Here is a 19,773-nt window from a genome sequence, read left to right as displayed (position 1 = left end):
TAGCTTCCTTTGTTATAGTCTGCCTGTAACAATAAGTGTTTTCTGTGAAATGTCACCACTTTTGATAGATTGGGCTTAAGCACATTATAAGGAAATGTGTCTAGACGAATGTGTTCTAATTCATTTGTTGATTTTGAAATTACACAAATAATCCTTTGGTCCCACCACCACCACCACTGATTTTGTTGTCTTCCTTTCTTCAGGAAAAACTTTGGGTGCTGGTGCCTTCGGGAAAGTTGTTGAGGCCACTGCATACGGCTTAATTAAATCGGATGCGGCCATGACCGTTGCTGTGAAGATGCTCAAACGTAAGTTTCTGCAGGCTAGTGCATGTGCTCAGCATCGGTTTGCCAAAATTGTTTGTTTGTTTTTTGCTAAAATAAGATGTTTTTAATTTTAGCAAGTGCTCATTTAACGGAAAGAGAAGCTCTAATGTCTGAACTCAAAGTCTTGAGTTACCTTGGTAATCATATGAATATTGTGAATCTTCTTGGAGCATGCACCATTGGAGGTAAAGCCATGACCACCTTGTCTTTTATTATCTGTCAAGTTATCAAGAGGGGAGATTTTGATACAATTTTGTCAATGCTTGATTGTAAACTGCTTGCAAGATTTTGACCCAGGTTATTGTTACCTCTTGCTAGGTTATCCTTCCTCCCATCTATTGTTCTTAAGAATGTATATTTTAGTTTTTATCATGGACTGGGACAGCCCAAACACATACCTTAGTGACTGTCCTGTGTGTCGCAGCAATAACACTGACCTCTGGAATATCTCAAGAATGTCTCATCTGATCCAAAAAACTTTTGTTTTATCTCACAAGCCTTTATATTTTGCTGGATCACATTTAGTCACTGAAGGGTTAATATTTATTTGCATACCATAATTAAAAATAGCCCTGTAAGTCTACCAGTTCTCAAATATACACCAAACAAGGCAAACACTGCACGTTTGTTAAAAATAAATTTCCAATTCTGAAGCATCAGTCAAGCCTCCCATCAAGGATTTCAGTGATGTTTCCAGAAAGCATTTTGGTCTGTAGGAACAAAGCTGTGTGAAAGGAGCTATTCCTTGAGATCTGGATAGCTCCATGGTCAAGTCGTCAACTTTATATAATTTCTTAAAACAGTCCTGTTAAATGTTGCTTCACGACATCATGAATTGTTCATGAGAAATTTCTGCCCAAGTTAATTAGCTGCCTGTTAACTTCAGAGCTTCAGTTTTAGGCATTCCCAATACCAAAAAAATGTTTGACTAGTAGTGCTCAGAACAGGTGATACCTTGTCATTAACACAGGTGATGATGTCTCATCATTTCAGATTTTCACCCACTTTCTAGTCTTGTCTCAGCTGGTTGTTCCCCATGGTTGGTTTTCCTATTATCCTGCAGTGTGTGCCATCATTTCCATAATAATGTTACTGAGAGGATGTGAACCCTACTGTGTGTAAGTAGTAAAGAATCAAAGGATTCATTTAGGAAGTTTGATAATAGTATAACCAGCAGTCACGCCTGGCCCCTAATCACTCTGAAATTCAAGAAAAAAGGGGCTTGCTTGTTTAGTTTTATCCACTTCACTCTGCTTTTTGATAACCAGTGTTAATAGATCGGATCGTATTGGTACTCAGTAGGCTTATCCATTGAACTTGATTGTTAGTGGCCAGGTCACCCTTCAATGTTTTTATGGGAAGCAGGATTTGTCTATATATCTCACCTCCTTCAAACCTTATATGCTTGTAGGGCCCACCCTGGTCATTACAGAATATTGTTGCTATGGTGATCTTTTGAACTTTTTGAGGAGAAAACGTGATTCATTTATCTGCTCAAAGCAGGAAGACCATGCAGAAGCAGCCCTTTATAAAAACCTTCTGCATTCAAAGGCGTCTTCGTGGTAAGGCTGACTTACATCCTTGGTTGCTGATGGGCAGTTCTGGGGTCATAAGGGTTTGCAATCGAGGCTGATTCTTAAAAAAAAAATGAACCGATGTATTTTGAGGTGCAAAATCAGAATTATTAAATCATTTAAGTGTGGTTAACAGTTTAGAAAGTTCAAATAGTGTTTTTAAAGATTCAGAGTCTTAAACTTAGATTTTTGCTGGATTTTTAAATGCATCTTTAGTTTTTCCCAAAGCTTTTGTTCCGTTCAACTGAATGAACTCTATATCTGTTCCTCTATCATGGTTCTGCATGTCATTCCATTTTACTGTGGAGCTTGGTACTATATGCATTGTTACAGTGAGACACTGTTTATAGGGAAAATGCAAAGGCTTGTCAAGTTGTCACAGTAAATTCCTTTAAAACATTTAACAAAATGTCAGAAAGCTCTGAACCTAACTCTGCATGTAGGTTTCTCACCAACTACCTCTGAATTATTTCTATATACCTTATTGTTTTTTTAAAAAAAGCTCATTATGCTATAAAAAGGCACACTACTATAGCACAGTTAAAGAAATTCTGTACCTTATTTTCATCTCTTTCATCATTGGTGTCATTCAGAATTTAAATGATGTGTAAAGAGCATCAAGTATCTTTAAGGAGAATCAGTGTGGTTTACAACCAGAGTAGAATTCTTCTCTGTTGTGCTTTGCCTGTTCTTTCCGAATGTTGTTAAGATCCCCCACTTAAGAAGATTTCCTAGCGTCGCCCAGGCCAACAGAAATCATGCTCCTCATACTCAGTCCCTTATGCTTTATATTTCTGCAGTGGTGGGTTTCTGCTTTCCTTTTTATTCACTACATCCCCTAATTTTGAGATGGCAAGACTGTCTTCTTGCCTCTTAACTCCAGGCTCTCAAGGACCTCAGTAAATATTACTGATTGGCAGTTCCCTCTTGAAGCCTTTTTTGTAACTCTGGCTGAAGTTTTAATCCCTATGCGAAGATTTAAATGTTTTTTTTTTTTTTTTTTTGATCCTGTAAACTTGCACAGTGTTAAGCGGTAGTAAAACACAGTACCGACCACCTTTTGTTAGTTTCTCCAGAGCATGTGTTCTTTACATGAATAAATGAGCCACTTTGCTTTTGGCCCCATATATAATTTTTAACTTTCTGAAATAATAGCCTAAACTGTTCAGTCCTGTGGGGTGTTCTTTGTGCTTTGGGATTCCATATGGGACTGAAACCACCCGCATACTCTGAAGGAGATTGTTGTCATGGTGTTTCTATGCTAATCAGAAGCAGGAAGTACTAGAATCTTGAAGACTCTCCAGCCAAATGTTGCAGATTCAAGAGGTCCAGATGGTTCAGAAAATCATCCAAATTATTGGTGTTTATCTGAACCAAACGTGGTTTTTTTAAACCTTCTTCCATCAGTCACTATATGTTAACGATCTCTGTCTTCTCCCCCATAACACATATCAGAACCTCTGATTCTTTGTCTCTTTCATTGTGTCTCTTGGGGCTAATTTAGAGAGTTTGAAGTCATGTGGAATAATTCTTTTTGGCTCTATTTTCCATTAAATCTCTGGTGCCAAGAGATGGGAGATTTCTAACCTGAGTTTCGTCTATTACTGAACACAAAAAAGGCCATTTAACTCCTGGGGATTGGACTCTAATGTTGAATGTTAAAAACTCACCTCTTACTGAATAAGATTTTCTTCATTCAAACCTGGCAATACTTACTTTCTTCTAATAAATCAGGCTATCATGTAAAAAAGGGATGGGGAGATAGAGCCTGCTCTATGGGTGACCCCTCCCCCGACCCATTTCCCATTTTATTCAATCAGGATTTGATGGATGTTTCATCTCTCCCAGCAGTGATAGTACTAATGAGTACATGGACATGAAACCTGGAGTTTCTTATGTTGTACCAACCAAGGCAGACAAAAGGAGATCTGCGAGAATAGGTGAGTACCTAACAAGTAATGAAATCAACTTTATTTACAGAAGGTTTCTCATACTGCCATAGAATATAGTGCCATTCTAGTAGTGACCAGTTCTTTTTTACAAAAGGGTCCAGTGGCAATGCCAATAGTGGTCAGTGGCAGTTAAGGATTGAAAGAGAGTACTTGGAGTCAGAGCCTGTGTTATTATACCTGAGTATCTTACGGCATCTACAAAAATATATGCATATCAAATATGTATTTTGCCTATCAAATTATATTAATTACGTTTCGCCTATCAAAAATATGAGATTTTTAAATTAATCCACCATCCTTCTCCCTTAAAGATTTTATAACCTAACCCAGGATTGTGAATATTAACTTTGTGATTCAACACCTGCCTGTTCTCAACATTTGGGAAGGTCATTTGCATACAAGTTCACATCAGTTCATTCATTACTTGCCTTTGGTGTTATTGTTGTCACTGTCTTATTTTCTTCACCATTAAGATTTTAATTGCTAAGAAAATCTTTCTCATCCTCACAGGCTCGTACATAGAAAGAGACGTAACCCCTGCCATCATGGAAGATGACGAGTTGGCCCTGGACCTGGAAGACCTGCTCAGCTTTTCTTACCAGGTGGCAAAGGGCATGGCTTTCCTTGCCTCAAAGAATGTAAGTGGGATCGTCTTAGAAGAGGTCCCCCCCACCGACCCACCCCACACACAGAGTGGAGCATTTTAGAGCTGTAGTAAGAATGCAGAATGTAGTTTTGAAGTGTTATAACCAAAAACAGAGGAAATTTACTTTCTTCGAGTTCTAACTGCTGTCTCTTTGGAATTCCCATTCTCATTTGTAAGCTTTAAAGAGCAAGCTGTATAAATGAGCTTTCTATGAATATTTTTATATGGAATGAATTCATTTAAACCATTTAAGCCTTTTGGCTTTTAGGATATAGGAGTTACTCTTAGAATATAGGTAATTTATCAGCAAAAGCAGAGGGTACCTCATACAGTTTCAGTGCTTGGTGAACATATATTAGGGTTTTATTAAAGTTGAACTAATATTGCATGTATGGTTTGTGCAGTGTTGGGGAATAAGGGATCAGAGAGAATACTAAACATTTGGGAGAAGGATAGGGGTGGGAAGAGAATGATGGAGCCAAAACAAGGAGCATAGTCTCTGGAAGAGTGAGAGGAATTCCCTAGGAAATGGGATGAACAGAATAGGGATAAGGTCACAGATCCGACCCTTAAGTGTCATTGGTGACATTTCCAAACAATTACCAAACTAAAAGAGGATATAGGATGGCTGAAATAAAGGGCCTCTTCTCTGTGTCCTTGAAGCTGTCAAATTGAAGTTTAGACATTTTAGAAACCCTATTAAAGGACATTCAGAGAGAAGCATGCAAAATGAGTTTTCAGTGTAAAAAATATGATGTGACTATTTAGAGTGTATTTTCCTATGAATGAAAGCAGTCCTAAGAAGTTGGTTTTGAAAGTGATTATAGTAATTAAGGTCTTAACGATGCGAAACACAAATTTTGAGCATCATTCAAGGCATAATTTAGATATTTATTTTTGGTGCACCGAATAGTTTAAATGTAAAGCAAAAGTATTGGATTTGTATAACATAAGCAGCAATCTAATATTAAACATAGTTTTCCCTCTATAAAAGTTTAAAATAAATTTAAATGGCTTTCTTTTCTACCCCTCTCTCCTAATAGTGTATTCACAGAGACTTGGCAGCCAGAAATATCCTCCTTACTCATGGTCGAATCACGAAGATTTGTGATTTTGGTCTAGCCAGAGACATCAAGAATGATTCTAATTACGTGGTCAAAGGGAATGTGAGTACCCACTCTCTGCTTGATAGTCCAGTGAAGCATTTTAGTTTCAAGTTTTTGTAAGAATTGTTTTTTATGATTTTCATAATGCAAATCCTACCTTAGATGTCATGCATTTTAGCATTCAAATTAAGTGTACTTCGGCAAAATTTGCATAGCGTGCTGAGTGTTACTACAACTAACATTCTGATAATAGAATTCCTAATTCTAATTGTGTAATTATGGGGCATGTGAAGGAAACAGAAATAGCCTTAATTTTCATTATAGCCTGAGAATAGCAATGAACCAGATTTTGCTCTAGCGAAACAAATGTGGACCTGAAGGTCACAGCAGGAGAATTTTATTTCGAGATTGACATGCCATGTGAAGAGATTAAAATCTAAGATAGTGTTCAAAATTAGGTAGATAGGACGTTGGATCTCGTAATCAATGGAGAGCTTATTAAATAGGTTCATAAGTAATAATTGGTTTATAGAACATAGTGATTTTATTTCACAGAAGTGCTTTATTGGGGTGCCAATTTTCATCATGTCTTCGGAACAAACCCTTGGCATTAGAATGCAGTGTCTTCACATTTTAAGAGTTGGAGAAACTAAGGCTTGGTATATATCAGTGATGTTTGTCTGAGATGACATAGGTCAGCAGAGGCTGAAACCAGAGTCCGTGATTTTTAGAGCACTGTCCCATTAGCATGGGAAGCCATGGAGCCCTGAATATCTACTCTTTTATGACTGTTTTCCCAGGCTCATTTCTACAGTTCAGTTTTATTCCTGGCGGTAGCTACCTGTGTCCCTTATGATAATGTAACATTTTCTCCCTCATCACTATGGCATATCTGTGGGTAGGCTGTAGTTGACTTGGGTTTGTAGAAATGTTGCTGGCAGTACCTTCTGATGAAAGTATGCAGTTCTAATAAATCTCCTCCGAGGCTAGATTTCATTATTAGGAGCGTTACTAAAACCATGTTCTCTTCATTCTGGTACACTAATGGAAGGAAGAATGTAAGGTGGTTCTTTATCCAGGCCTGTGAATAGTGACAAAAGGACAGGAGGAAGAAGCTAGCAGCTTCTGGACCCAGACTCGCTGAGTTCGAATTTGGCTCCATCATTTAGTAACTGCGTGATATTTGGCAAGAATTATCTCGCACCTCTGAACTTTTGTTTTTCTCCTCTTGGGAATTATACTGTCAGCTGCCTCATAAAGTTGTTATGAGAATTTAATCAATTGATATAATGTAAAGTGCTTAGAACAGTGCCAGGCACATTGCAGCTAATAGCTATATGGCACTTAATATTCTGACTATTCTTTAGAGATGTCTTATTTGAAATATAAATACTCATGACAATGGTTAGGCTGCAGTCCCTTAATAGCTTGTATTTGGTTAGTGACCTTAGCTGGAATTAACAAGTATGGGTTAGGTCCCACCAGGCTTCCAGATTGTGGACTTCGGCTCAAGTCAGTTGAGCTAACTAATTACAGATGTCACCTTCACCAGGCTTCTGAGTAAGGAGAATTTATGGGACAAGTTAAAAAAGCAAGGAAACTAACACAACATGTTACCTCCCCAGGATTTACATCATAGTCATTTGAGATCTCCTTGTGTCAGTTTTTCTGAAAGTTCTTCGTTTTACATGGGTTCTTAGTCATTTTTGTGCCACGGCCCCTTTTATAGTCTGGCAAAGCCTATGGCTCTCTTGTCAAAACACTGTTTTAAAGGAACAAAATAAAATAAGTAGGATAACCAAGAAAAGCAGTTAAATTGAAATATAGTTATCAAAGTATTAAAAAATAAATTTGTGATATGTCAATACATGTGCTTTATTAAACAGAATAATGTATTCTAGCTATGGATCCAAAAGCTACTATAATTTTTAAATGATGATGATAGCTAGATAGCTAGATACCACATCCAGAAGGCAGGATGGAGGAAGGGACTAGAAGGACGCATGCCAGCTACATTTTAAGGAGATTTTCCTAAAGCTGCCATACAACACTTGTAACTTAGTGTCCAAAACTCAGTCACATGACTATACCTAGTTGCAAAAGAGCTGGGAAATGTAGTCCTTACTGTAGGAAGGCATGTTTCTATTATTAAGGGAAAAGAGGAAAACATTCTCACTGGTAACTAACAAGTCTGTGTCACTCAAGGCCAGTGGTGGAGCCACGATTAGAACCCATGTCTGTCTGTCTCTGATGTCTGTGATCTTAACCTCCATACTGGACTGATTCAATGTCTTCATCTTGCAAATGGGGATAGTATTCTTGTGAACCACCTATTCAGACATAGCTGGGGTCATCTGAGGTCATATAGGTGAAAGGCTTTTGTGATATGACAGTCAAGTTCCCACCCCCACCTCTCAGCAGGAGCAACATCTATAGCAACATTTTCTATTCAGCTTTTTGAATCTTCTCAATTAACATTGCTGAATCTGTTCTACTTCCGTTACAGGCTCGGCTACCTGTGAAATGGATGGCACCTGAAAGCATTTTCAACTGTGTGTACACATTTGAAAGTGATGTGTGGTCCTATGGGATTTTTCTGTGGGAGCTGTTCTCCTTAGGTAAAATGACCCTGCCAAAGGCACTTTAATAGACTCAGAGAATCTTCTAAAGGTTTTATCAATGCCCTGCTTGCTTATTATTAACACTGATTTGCAAACCATTTGTGCCTCAGGAAGCAGCCCCTACCCTGGAATGCCAGTGGATTCTAAGTTCTACAAGATGATCAAGGAAGGTTTCCGAATGCTGAGCCCTGAGCATGCACCCGCCGAAATGTAAGAGCCAAGATGTTTTTTCTTCATATAATGTTTCCCTTTTTATTTTTATTTTTTAAAGACAGAGACCCAGATGTTGAATGTTTTCAACTAGCACAATTTGAAATGTTACTTGGTTCCTTTATAGGATACCCTGGTCAAATGTCATTTCTGTAGCATATTTTCACAATCTCTTGTCACCAAATACAGAGCCAGTTTCGGCAGCATTTCATACATAGCACATTATGCACATGCCACTTAATATGTCCAGTTGCCTAACCCTGGAATTATTTTTGAAATTATTGCATGACATACACCTGAAGACAACTGAGGGGTATTGGGGAGTATTGGAAAATGGCCCTCGTTTCGCAGGTATGCCATAATGAAAACTTGCTGGGATGCTGATCCTCTAAAAAGGCCGACATTCAAGCAGATCGTTCAGCTGATTGAGAAGCAGATTTCAGACAGCACCAATCATGTGAGTACACTCTGCCAGGCTTAGGATCTCCCTTCTCTCTGTGGGGTGAGGACTAACCTCTCTACCCCTTCTCTCCTTGGCTTAGGCTGCAAATTGGCCTTTGGGTGGGAAAGTAAAAGCAAGGGAAACAAGTTCTTTCTGTCCAGCCCCCCTGTTCTGAGCCAAAGAAGAATGTGAGATGAGAAAGAGTAGAGGGCTCTACACTCAGAAGTGTGAAAGTAGAAGTTTCCATACGGATTTGCCACATTTCCTCCCCCACCCCAAATGCTGGTCATGGGGTCGGCCTGGGCCCTCTCTCACATGTCAGGGCCATTCAGCCTTTAGAGGGTTGGGATGGTGTGAACTAGAATAAAAACATAGAAAAAACAGCTTGTTACTGCAGTGAAATAAGCCTTCTGTTCAAACAAGCATAGCCAGAAAATGGCAGATAGCTGTCATGCCCACAAGCCATATAGAATGAAGAGCTGTTTGAAGTTGGGAGATCCCTCCCAGTGATTTGGGGAGGTGGGGAATTCAAAACCCAAACCCTTTATTTCTTCTGCTTTTATGAAGATAGTAATCCTTACTTTGACTCAGATTTTTTTAAGCTGATTTTTTTTTTCCGGATTGTGTGCTTGGAGTTATCTTTTCTTTCCCAAGTGTACACCACCGATACTTTTGTGTTAAAGCTTACTCTTCTGCATGTCAAAGTGTATTTCAAAATTAACTAGCATTTTTCACCTAAGTGCTTGATTCCTAATGGAAGATCTATTGAAGGGCCACTGATTTCTCAGCAAATTACATCGGCTGTTGGGTTGTAGTTGGCTACTGTGGTTTATAACCCTTTTTAACAGGTTAGATAGCATCTGTTTCCAGAAGTGCCTCAGCAGAAAAGCACATTTTTTTTTTGCTATCACTTCTTTTGTAATCAGACCTTGGGAAAAATGAGGGGTAAAACAAAACTTGTGGGTTGGGTTTTGTTTTCCAGTATGATTTGGTATTTGGCTGCAAAGGTCTTTAAACTTCCTCTCGTTGAGTCTTCCTCAAGTTATTTGCAATTCTGAAGCTGCAAACATTTCCCTTTGTTGCTGTGTTCATTGTAGAGACTGATGTATTGACTGTGGACTTGTTTTTCTCAGATTTATTCCAACTTAGCAAACTGGAGCCCCAACCAGGAGAGTGCTGTGGTGGACCATTCCGTGCGGATCAATTCCGTGGGCAGCAGCGCCTCGTCCACGCAGCCTCTGCTTGTACATGAAGACGTCTGAAGCAGAATGGATGTCTGCGAGTCTCCGCAGTGGAGTGATTCTTGTTCGTTTGGTTTCTATGATTATTTCGTTTTTTTTCAACTTGCGTCCTACTCCAGGATAGTGAACACCCGCTATAATTCTCTCTATGAGCACACTTTAGTGGCTGGTGATTGTCATCAGCTCCTATCCCCATGCCAGGGTTTGAACTGCGTATATTCCTGACAGCAGAGTAGCTCCCATTAACGAAAAAAAGACTGACTTCGAGAAAGGGAGGGTGGGAAGTCCTTTCTGAGGCTTCTCTGATATAGAGAAGTATGAAAAGTATGGTTGACAAGTTTCTTTAAATAAAAGGCATTAGTTACCTTCGGCCCTTGTAACCACCCATAATGATATGATGGTACAGCAAGATTAGAAGCTGAAACCTAAGACCTTGATGTGGAAAATGGAATGTTATTAGGACAAAGGTCAGAAGTCTATGAATATCTAGGCCTAAGATATCTAGTGTTTCATGCTAGGAATGAGACATGGGCCATGAAAAAATGCTCCCTGGACATGAAGGGTGACTCGTTGCGGTGTGTGAGCCTTCATGCTGCCGACCTACTTTCTCACGAGATTTTGCTATTAGGGAGCTGAGTTGGAGCAAGGGCCTCCCCAGCCAGCATTTGTATATACTCACCTATCGATTGTACATGTTCATATGTCTGAGGGGAGAAAACCCACAAACTGTTGTTCGTGGATACAGCTCTGGCTCTAGTCTGCCATACGTAGGGATAGAAGAAGAGCCAGACAAATTTGAAGGACACAGTGCTTTTTTTTTTTTAAAGAAAAAACATAACTATCAAGCACAATCTTAACAAAAATCTCCTTTTGTAGCTGATGAATTTGCTCTATAGATCGTCCAGAACAAGCCTACCAGCTTCAGAATGGCATTGTGCTGAATAGATTTGATGCCATTTGAAAAAGATGTACTGCGTGACTCTGGCAGAAGTGAGAAGACAGTGCTGTCCTAATATGGATTCTTTTGTAGCAGGAAATAAAATTTAGATTCAACCTCCTTTGCAGGCATGTCCTGAACGCAGGGCCAGTATATAAGTGTGTATGTGTGTGCACACGCGTGTATGCTTGTAGACAAATATTTTGGCGCTGTTCTTACCCTGAGCCCAAGAAGGTCCTTTAGTCTCCCAGAAGTAGTTTGCTTTCATCGTCAGTACTGTTCTTGGTCTCCTTCACCTGGCTGTCCCGAGAAGCTTACCAAGAGCTTCATAGAGGCATATAGGAAACAGAGTGCCTAAGTTCCTATTTATCTGTGGTCCACCTGCACTTAAGGCACTCTCTTATTTAGACTCAACATACTGTACCTGTTCCTTAGACTTTATTAATGCTACTCTTCCAATTAAACATATTTAAATTTTACACTTTAGGTAATTGCCTGGATATTATTATTAAGAGTTTACCTTCCCCCTGCTTCCCCATCACTACCCAACTGTAAGAGGTCCATGTGTACATGGCAAGGTTTAAGTGTTGTCTTGCAGGATTCAAGTATGCTGCTTTCACGATTTTCCCCTCCTAGGTCCGTCCCTTAGATAATATTTAGAGAACTGTGGCCACTTATCTAGAAGTAACCATTTGCACTGGAGTTCTATGCTCTCGCACCTTTCCAAAGTAACAGGTTTTGGGGTTTTGTTTCAACATAAGAGATTGTCACTGTTTGCCATACTTTGTCTAAAAATTTCCTTTGTGTTTCTATTGATTTTGGTTATAGTAAGAAAATGGTTGTTAACTGTAGGTGTCCAGGTACTTCAAGGGCACTTCACTGAGAGGTCTGTCTTGGATAGTCTTGAAAGTTTATATTTTTATAATTTTTTTTATATCAGATGTTTCTTTGCAGTGGCTTGATGTTTGAAATTATTTTGTGGCTTTTTTGTAAATATTGAAATGTAGCAATAATGTCTTTTGAATATCCCCAAGCCCATGAGTCCTTGAAAATATTTTTTATATATATAGTAACTTTATGTGTAAATATGTAAGCGGTGCAAGTTTAAAAGATGTTGGTGTTCCACGTTTTTTTTTTTTCTGATATGTTGTCTAATTGTTGACAGTTCTGAAGAATTCTAATAAAAATGTAAATATAGAAATCAAATGGATTTTTTGAATTTTTTCAACCTTAGTGAAATTAAACTTTAAAGTGTTAAAGTACATTCACTTGATATTAGAATGTTTTGTACCTAGAATGCATAAGACCCATGCAAAACTTTCAGGTTACCGGGGTTTACATACTTGAAAATTCAACATTTATTAAGAATTTAGTATGCGCTGTATTTTCTTATTTTATTCTTACAATTCAAGGTCTTCATTTAAATTGAAAAATATAAATGGAAAACGTTTTGAGAATTCTGCACATTGCTATCATTGATATTAAGTTGACTCATGTGAAATAACCATTTTTTGTGAGCAAAATAGTGGTCAAATAGCATTAATGTGGTTCAATCTAATATAACTGGCATGTTTCCTCCTAAAAGAGATTCTCTAAAAATTAACAAGAACAATACAGTAATTTGCGGGCTTGACCTGAAGAATCCCAAGAAAGTGGTTTGTATTCTTGCTGGCTTATGTTTGAAAGAGAGGTTATTTCATCATGAAATGTTCATGATTCTGCCTTTCAGTCCTTATAGTCACTTGCGTCTAGAACAGAGTTAAGTTCTTTCACTCACTTAGAGGAAGGAGACTTGTGCTTGTTAGTTCAGGACTGTCTATGGCTGGAGCACCTTTTGTGATCCAGAGGTATTGTCCATATCAGCAGATCCTGCATAGAGTCTGACAGTTTTCCAGCTTTAAAAAAAGAACCATTCTGAACCACATAATCTTATATCCTGTTAAGAATGTGGTAGGCACACAAAACACCTTCAATTTTGATTTCCTTTATTGAAGTAGCATTTGTACCTGCACAAGTATCTCCTGAAAGGAAAGGGACAGCTAAAAGTAACCTGTAATGAAGAGGAATCCTTTTAAAATCTGGAAGGAATTATGTGGCCAGGAACGTGTCAATAATCAGACAGAAAAACAGACCCACAGTTTAGGTAATTTTTATTATTTTTTATTGCAGACAGGATTAAATGCTAATTGACCACAAAACAAAGAAGTCCTTTCTGAAATTTTCAGTGTCATTTGGACTTTTTCGTGTGTGCGAAATCATAACTTAGAAGCAGTCAGCACCCCCTGTATTGTTAGTCTGTAGCTATATTCCCTCACCGACCCCTCCTGTAATGGCAAAGTGTAGTATCGTGTGCTTGGTGTCCAGCCTCAAACTGAGTTCAAATCTTGGTGCCAGTCCTGCCTTTCCACTTGCTGCTGTGTGATGTTGGGCAGATTAGCTTTTAAAATTTCAGTCCCCATATAGTGTTCGATGTGCTAATATGAAGCTGTCAAGGCCACCTCGTCATACACCGAATACATAAATAGTGATCAGAAAGGGTAACTTTTGTCATGGCTAATTAGTCTTACCAGGAAGGAAGAGGCTGTTCCTGTACCAGCATAACTCAGTTGTTAATCCATAGAGAATTATACAGTCAAAAATTTGTTTCTAGTTGTCGTTCTCTTAAATGCAAATGATATAGTACTAGTTTGCTGTGAAGTTGACTTTGCTATGGAGGTTTCTATGTTTAGTGAAATCCCAACTTTTTAAAGTGAGGAATTCAAGGCTCTCTGTTCTTGTTCCAACCTTCTTTCCAGGCTTCTCTCCCATTACCATAGGCTCATGACTATGCCCCGCTCTCTTCAAATTCCCTCCTCAGACTTTGATGTGTTTGTTCTCTCCAAACAAGCTCCCCCACCTTTCAAGACCAGGGAAATAAGGTCAATTGAAGTAGCCTCAGAATTCCCACGACACTCTATACTCCCTACTGCTCTCACAATCTATTCTGCCTTATGCTATAATTATTTTGGTTCTGGTCTTATCTCTTCCTCAACCCCATTATATCCAGACAAAATCAATCAACATAAAATACCTATATATGCTAGGGTTTCATTGTTTATCATTTACTTGTTAAAATATTTAATTATTCAGACACTCAGGTTAAATTGCCCTGAGGTTGCAAGAGGTCATGACTTTCCCAAGTTCACCTGGTAATAATACATGGAGCCGGAGTCTGAATCCAGATCTGAGTCCCTGTACCTCAGAGATGGCAAACACTTGGTCTTCCTATGCTGGCATCTCCTGTCTCACGTTCATGCAGATATCGTTCATCTCCATAGCACTCTGTCCCATGGAGCCAAGATGCCTTAGAAGTCTAAACCTCCAGGAAGCCCAGATAAATCCATGGAGTTAGCCTAAGGACAAACTTACCTATCACCTTTAAATGATTACCAATTTTCCATTTTCTTGAAGCACAGGTGTTCTCCATCTCAGGCACTCCTGAGGCTGCTAGCACAGTGCTTCACACGTGGTTAATTAATACCCTTTGGATGAATAATTAAACATTCCATCAGCATGGAGTAAGGGAAAGCCATCTGGGAGGATATGGCAGGAAAGACAGGGAGTAAAAGAAAATGTAACTTTTCCCCAGAGTGGGACCTGAGAAGACAGCTTCATTTTGCATTAGGGGTGAGGCTTTGGAGAGAAGGGAAAGGGAAACTAAGAGTTCCTTGGGCAGCCCTACTGAAGCCTGCACAGCTGCTTTGTGGGAACAAGAAGAGAAGTAGAGAAAAAGGAGACGGATGCATGGGGCAGGGTGGAGAGGAAGGGAAAGTGGCAGAAGTGATCTTCCTTGTTCAGAAGGTGGGGAAAGTACTGAAGCTACCGAGAAGACCCTAGGCTGGAAGTACAGAAATTGAAGACTGAGGAGACCTTCTCTACCTCAGGCTTGACCCTGCGGTGGGGTCATCAGGGCCAGCATCTCATGAGAAAACACCCCCCAGAAGGGATCTTGGGACCAGATGGGCTATCAGGAAGTACCAGCTGGGTAGGCTTCAAGTGAATTTTTATAAAGGAAAGTATATCAATTTGCTACGGCAGCCATAACAAAAAACTACAAACTGAGTGGCTTAAAAAACAAATTTATTGTCTCTGAGTCTCAGAGTCTAGAAGTCCAAGATCAGGGTGTTTGCAAGACTGGTTCCTTCAAAGAGTTGTGAGAGAATTTTTGCCTCTCTCCCAGCTTCTGGTGGTTTTCTGATTATCTTTGGCTTTCTTTGGTTTATAGACCTCTGTCTCCTTCACACTTTTCTTAAGTGTCTGTATGTATCTAAATTCTCTCTTTTTTATATGAACATATCACATTGGATTAGGGGCCCACCCTATTTTATTATGACCTCATCTTAACTAATTACATCTGCAATGACCTTATGTCCAAATAAGGTCACATTCTGAAGTACTAGGGGTTACAGTTATGACTTTAATTTATGAATTTAGTGAGTCACAATGTAATCCAAAATAGAAGGGTCTCGAAAACCCTCTGTATTGTAGCAGGTGATCTGGTCCTCACTAGAGTACTGAAATTTGCTCTCTAAAAACTAAAAAACTAAGAAAAATGATCTCCAAAGTACCAATTTCAGAGCACTCTTTTCAACTGCTCTATGAAACCGTCTAGAACAGTATCTGGTCTGTAACAGACATGCAGTACTTGCTGAATGAATAAAACTTATGCAGTGGGGGACCCCTCCTCCTTAGAACTTGCCTCCTTGCCTGCCCTCTCTTCTTTTCTCTCAGTTTTCCTCCATTGCCCCTTTAAAGGTCAGAATTTCAGAGCTGGATCCTTTATTGTCTACTTTCATCTGACATGCTCCCACCAAGCTGTGGTCTATCTCACCTAATCCTCGAGATACGGCTGTCACTTACCAAATGACAATTTCCAACTATGTCTCTGACATTTCTCCCCTTCGTATAAGACTAGGGTTGTCAGATAAAATAGAGGACACCCCAGTAAATGCTCCATGCAATATTTGGGATATACAGATATTTAAAATTTATTTATTATTTATCTGAAATTCGAATTTAACTGGATATCCTTTATTTTGTTAGCTAAATCTAATAACACTTGTCTAGATTTTGGGTCTCTTGAAGTTAGGGAACTGCATCTAATTAATCATTGAATAGTCAAGGTCCAGTGCATGGAAGAAATGTAGAGTTAAAGTGATCATGAAAAATGAAGGAGGAACTTTATTTTAGTGAAGTCCTGTAAGTGGCAAATCTTAGTTTTTTGCTGTTATTTTATCTTCATTCTTGAATAATTCTTCACAGGATGTAGAACTCAAGGATGGCAATTATATTTTCAGTGAGTTTATTTTCATTCTCTTCTGGTTTTTATTGGTGGTGTTGAGGAGTCACATTAGTCTGTTCTTTTGAAGAGAGTTATCTATATTTTCTTTATTGCATCTAACATTTTCTCTTTTTCTTTGGTCTTTGTAGTTTCACTATGCTGTGTCTAAGCTTGAATTTCTTTCTCTTTGTCTTATTTGTGATCCTTTGTGCTTCTTGAATCTATGGATTGGTGTCTTTCATCAATACTGGGAAATTCTCAGCTCTTTTTAAGTTACCTGTGCCCATCCTGTTTCTCTGTGCCCTCCTTCTGAGATTCCAGTTCAATGCATCTTAGAGCCTCTTACTCTGTCCCTCATGTCTCTTAATATACCTTTCATATTTTAACTTCTTTTTGTCTTTCTGTGCCATATGCAACATAATTTCTGTTCTTCCTGTTATCTGAGTCCCCGTTCAGCTCCCGTCCATGGAGAATTTTTAGCATCTTTATTGAGGTATAACTAACATACCATAAAATCTACTCATTCTACATATATATAATTCAGTGATTTTATTAAAGTTATAGAGTTGTGCAACAATGATGCAGTTTTCGAGCATTGCTATCATCCTCAAAGTTTCCCTCATGCTTGTTTACAGTTAATAGGTATTAAAATAATTTTAATGAATTAATTTCCAATTATTCTCACTTTGTAAGATTACACCACATATTTGACTCTCTTACAGCATGCATTCATTCATTGAGTCATTTACTGTCTCTGGGATCTTTCTTGATGTGTAGGTCAAATAAATAACTGTAATAATTGATAGGTTGCCTTGTTTGGATGATTATTAGCGATAGTGATGACAATGGTAATACAATGATGATGATAGCTACCATTTATTCAATGCCTACGATATGCCTGGATCTATATTGACTGTTTTACACATATTACCTTATTTAAGCCTCGCAATAACACCAGGACGTAAGTATTATTTATCTCCACATAAAGGTGAGAAGACTTTTCCTCTGAGAGGTTCACTGTCTAGCTTCAAACTTCATGGATATGAGCAGTGGAGTTGAGAGGGGAGCTCTGGTTTGACTCCTGTATCCTAGGATTTTAAATAGCAACATCACCAATCTAGTCAGTATATGGGCAAGTCCTTTATTATCCTTTTCTGGGCTTTGGATGACCTTTTAACCATTTCATTTCATCATCAAAAATACAAGAAAAGGTAAAGAAATCAAATCAACCACTTTGTTACTCATTGCCAACTCCTCTAAATGTTAGAGAGAGTGGTGGTTGAAGTAAAAGTTAATAGGCTCCAGAATTATCTGTTGATTTCACAAGTTCATGATCTGTCCACTCCCTCAAGCACCATGTGAACTTCCCCATATCCTCTAAGAACATTGTTTTCTTTATGTTGCAAAAAACAGTCTTGTTCATTTGAGCCTTATGAGATAAACAAAATGTGTTTGCGAGGGTAGGAGGGCTGAAGTCTGAAGTGTAGAGAGGAGCATTAGAGAGAGGACAAATCAAGAATTTCAGATCATTGAGAGTGTGGGTGAAAATACCACTTTTCCTTTGCTTCAACAGTTGTTATTGTTGGTTAGAAATTAACAAGCTGTTACTCATATGTCTCCTTCACTGTTGATTCCACTTTCATTGGTTAAATGCAGCTTGTATAGTGTGGGTTCTATGAGGGGTTTAACTTCACAAGGGCTGGGTCCTCAGGGTAAATGCTTCTAGTGGAAATAAATTTTCTCCGGTGGCTCGCCTATGTGTCTCCGTGCATGGTTGGCTTTGAAGTGTGTGTGCTTTTTCAAGCACATCAGCAGGAACTGGTGTATTTTATGAGATTGACCTTTTTCTTTGTGGTCTGTGGCTTAGCAGCTACTCTTCTTCTATAGCAGATGAAGAATGAGGACAGGCAAAAGGATGTCTTCATGGCTGCTCTTCTCAGGATGTGACTAGGCATTCTAGGGCAGCTGAAAACATTTGTGTCCACAGGACAGGACTCCTGGCCCGAGTGCCAGATCTTCCTTATATGGCATCATTTACCTCTAATCAGGATACATTTTACTCTTGTGGAGAGTTTGGTATAGAAACTTGGTATGGGTGAACCGACTTTCTCCACTGTTTACATCTAAATATTCCAGTTGACATTATTCAGTTAGATGGTGGGAAAATAATTTTCGTTTGGTGAGCTAATCAGTAAGCAATTACATAAAATGGCTTTTTGGAGAAGGATACAGAGACCTCAAAGAGAGAAGGTAAAAAGGAATGCTGTCATTGATTAGTTATGTCTGCCTGGCCATGGGTATGGGGAATACAACACCCGTGCTAACTAATATAGCACCTTATGTAACTCTTATTATGTTCCAAATGCTTTATATACATTAACTAATCTGATTCTAAACGACCATATGCCATAGTTATTATTTTATAGGCATAAGAGTAAAAAATAGTTATAATTTTAAGTTATAAGGAGGTCAAGTAACTTGACCAAGATCATATAGCTAGAGCATTGAGGCTGGATCTGAATCCAGAGAGTCTAGCTACAGAGTCTGGGTTCTGAACCAAACATTTTATTATTCTGTTTTGATCAAGACAGACTACCTGGGTCAGCTGGGTTCAGTAAATGCCCACATTTTTTCTGGTCTAGGATACAAGAAGGGATATTCTCTACCCTCATGCTTACCAGACATGAGCTTCATGGGTTTCTCTTGTCCTTCTTTCCTCCCAGACTGATGAGAATTTAAATTCCTGACCTTGCAAAATTAGATGCCTTTTTCAAACAGGGAAAGAGGAAGCTTCAATGATGAATAGGTGCTCAAAGCATATGTGGGTGACAGTTCAACCCAGATCTCTGAAATGCATAATGTCGGAAGGTGACAGGGAAAGTTAAAGACAAATAGTGTAAGGCGTTCCAAGCCCATCACTTGCCCTACCTGTGCCTCTTTTTACCCCTTAGGTGACTTTTTTTTTTTTTAAAGTAACCACTTATTAAGTCCTTAATGTTATTTAATCTTATCTTTAAAACAGCCCTAAGAGGTAGAACTTTACCTGCTTTATACAGATGAGGTCAGATTCAGGGAGATAAAGTAAATTTTGTTTGAGTTCAAAGTCCCTCTCAGTGGAATCAGAAATTTTCAACTTTTTTTGGTGGTGTCGATGCTGAATCCCAAATTAAATGGAAATCCCAATAAGCAAAACAGACAGTGGCAATTGGGTCCCAGAAATTCACTTGCCAGGCTTTTACCCCTTTTTCCCACAGCTATCCCCAGACTCTCCAGTCCTTCGTAGACCACATTTGGGAAACCACTGAAAGTCCCCCGCAGTTTAGCAGATTAAAATCCCATCCTGCCTTGGTGTGGTGTGGTTGACTAAGGCTGATGTCTCTTCTTGCTGAAAGACTCCC

At 38.8% G+C, this 19,773-nt stretch overlaps 1 protein-coding gene across 2 annotated transcripts in view; it reads left to right on the top strand.

The window, feature by feature from the left end:
- The window catches only part of KIT (KIT proto-oncogene receptor tyrosine kinase), a 78,894-nt gene extending 67,981 nt beyond the window's left edge, over positions 1-10,913 (top strand). For both annotated transcript variants that reach the window (XM_011362631.1, XM_011362630.1), the window contains exons 12-21: positions 204-308; positions 401-511; positions 1,738-1,888; positions 3,749-3,840; positions 4,363-4,490; positions 5,542-5,664; positions 8,111-8,222; positions 8,336-8,435; positions 8,787-8,892; positions 10,011-10,913. In XM_011362631.1, the coding sequence (XP_011360933.1) occupies positions 204-308; positions 401-511; positions 1,738-1,888; positions 3,749-3,840; positions 4,363-4,490; positions 5,542-5,664; positions 8,111-8,222; positions 8,336-8,435; positions 8,787-8,892; positions 10,011-10,139 (1,157 nt within the window). In that variant the 3' untranslated portion in view covers positions 10,140-10,913. The remainder of the gene's footprint in view (positions 1-203; positions 309-400; positions 512-1,737; positions 1,889-3,748; positions 3,841-4,362; positions 4,491-5,541; positions 5,665-8,110; positions 8,223-8,335; positions 8,436-8,786; positions 8,893-10,010) is intronic.
- Positions 10,914-19,773: the final 8,860 nt, after the last annotated feature.

The sequence above is a fragment of the Pteropus vampyrus genome, unplaced genomic scaffold (assembly GCF_000151845.1).
Source record: "Pteropus vampyrus isolate Shadow unplaced genomic scaffold, Pvam_2.0 Scaffold77, whole genome shotgun sequence".
Taxonomy (NCBI): Eukaryota; Metazoa; Chordata; class Mammalia; order Chiroptera; family Pteropodidae; genus Pteropus; species Pteropus vampyrus.
The sequence above is the reverse complement of the archived record's forward strand: the minus strand, read 5'-3'. Positions and strand labels throughout refer to the sequence as shown.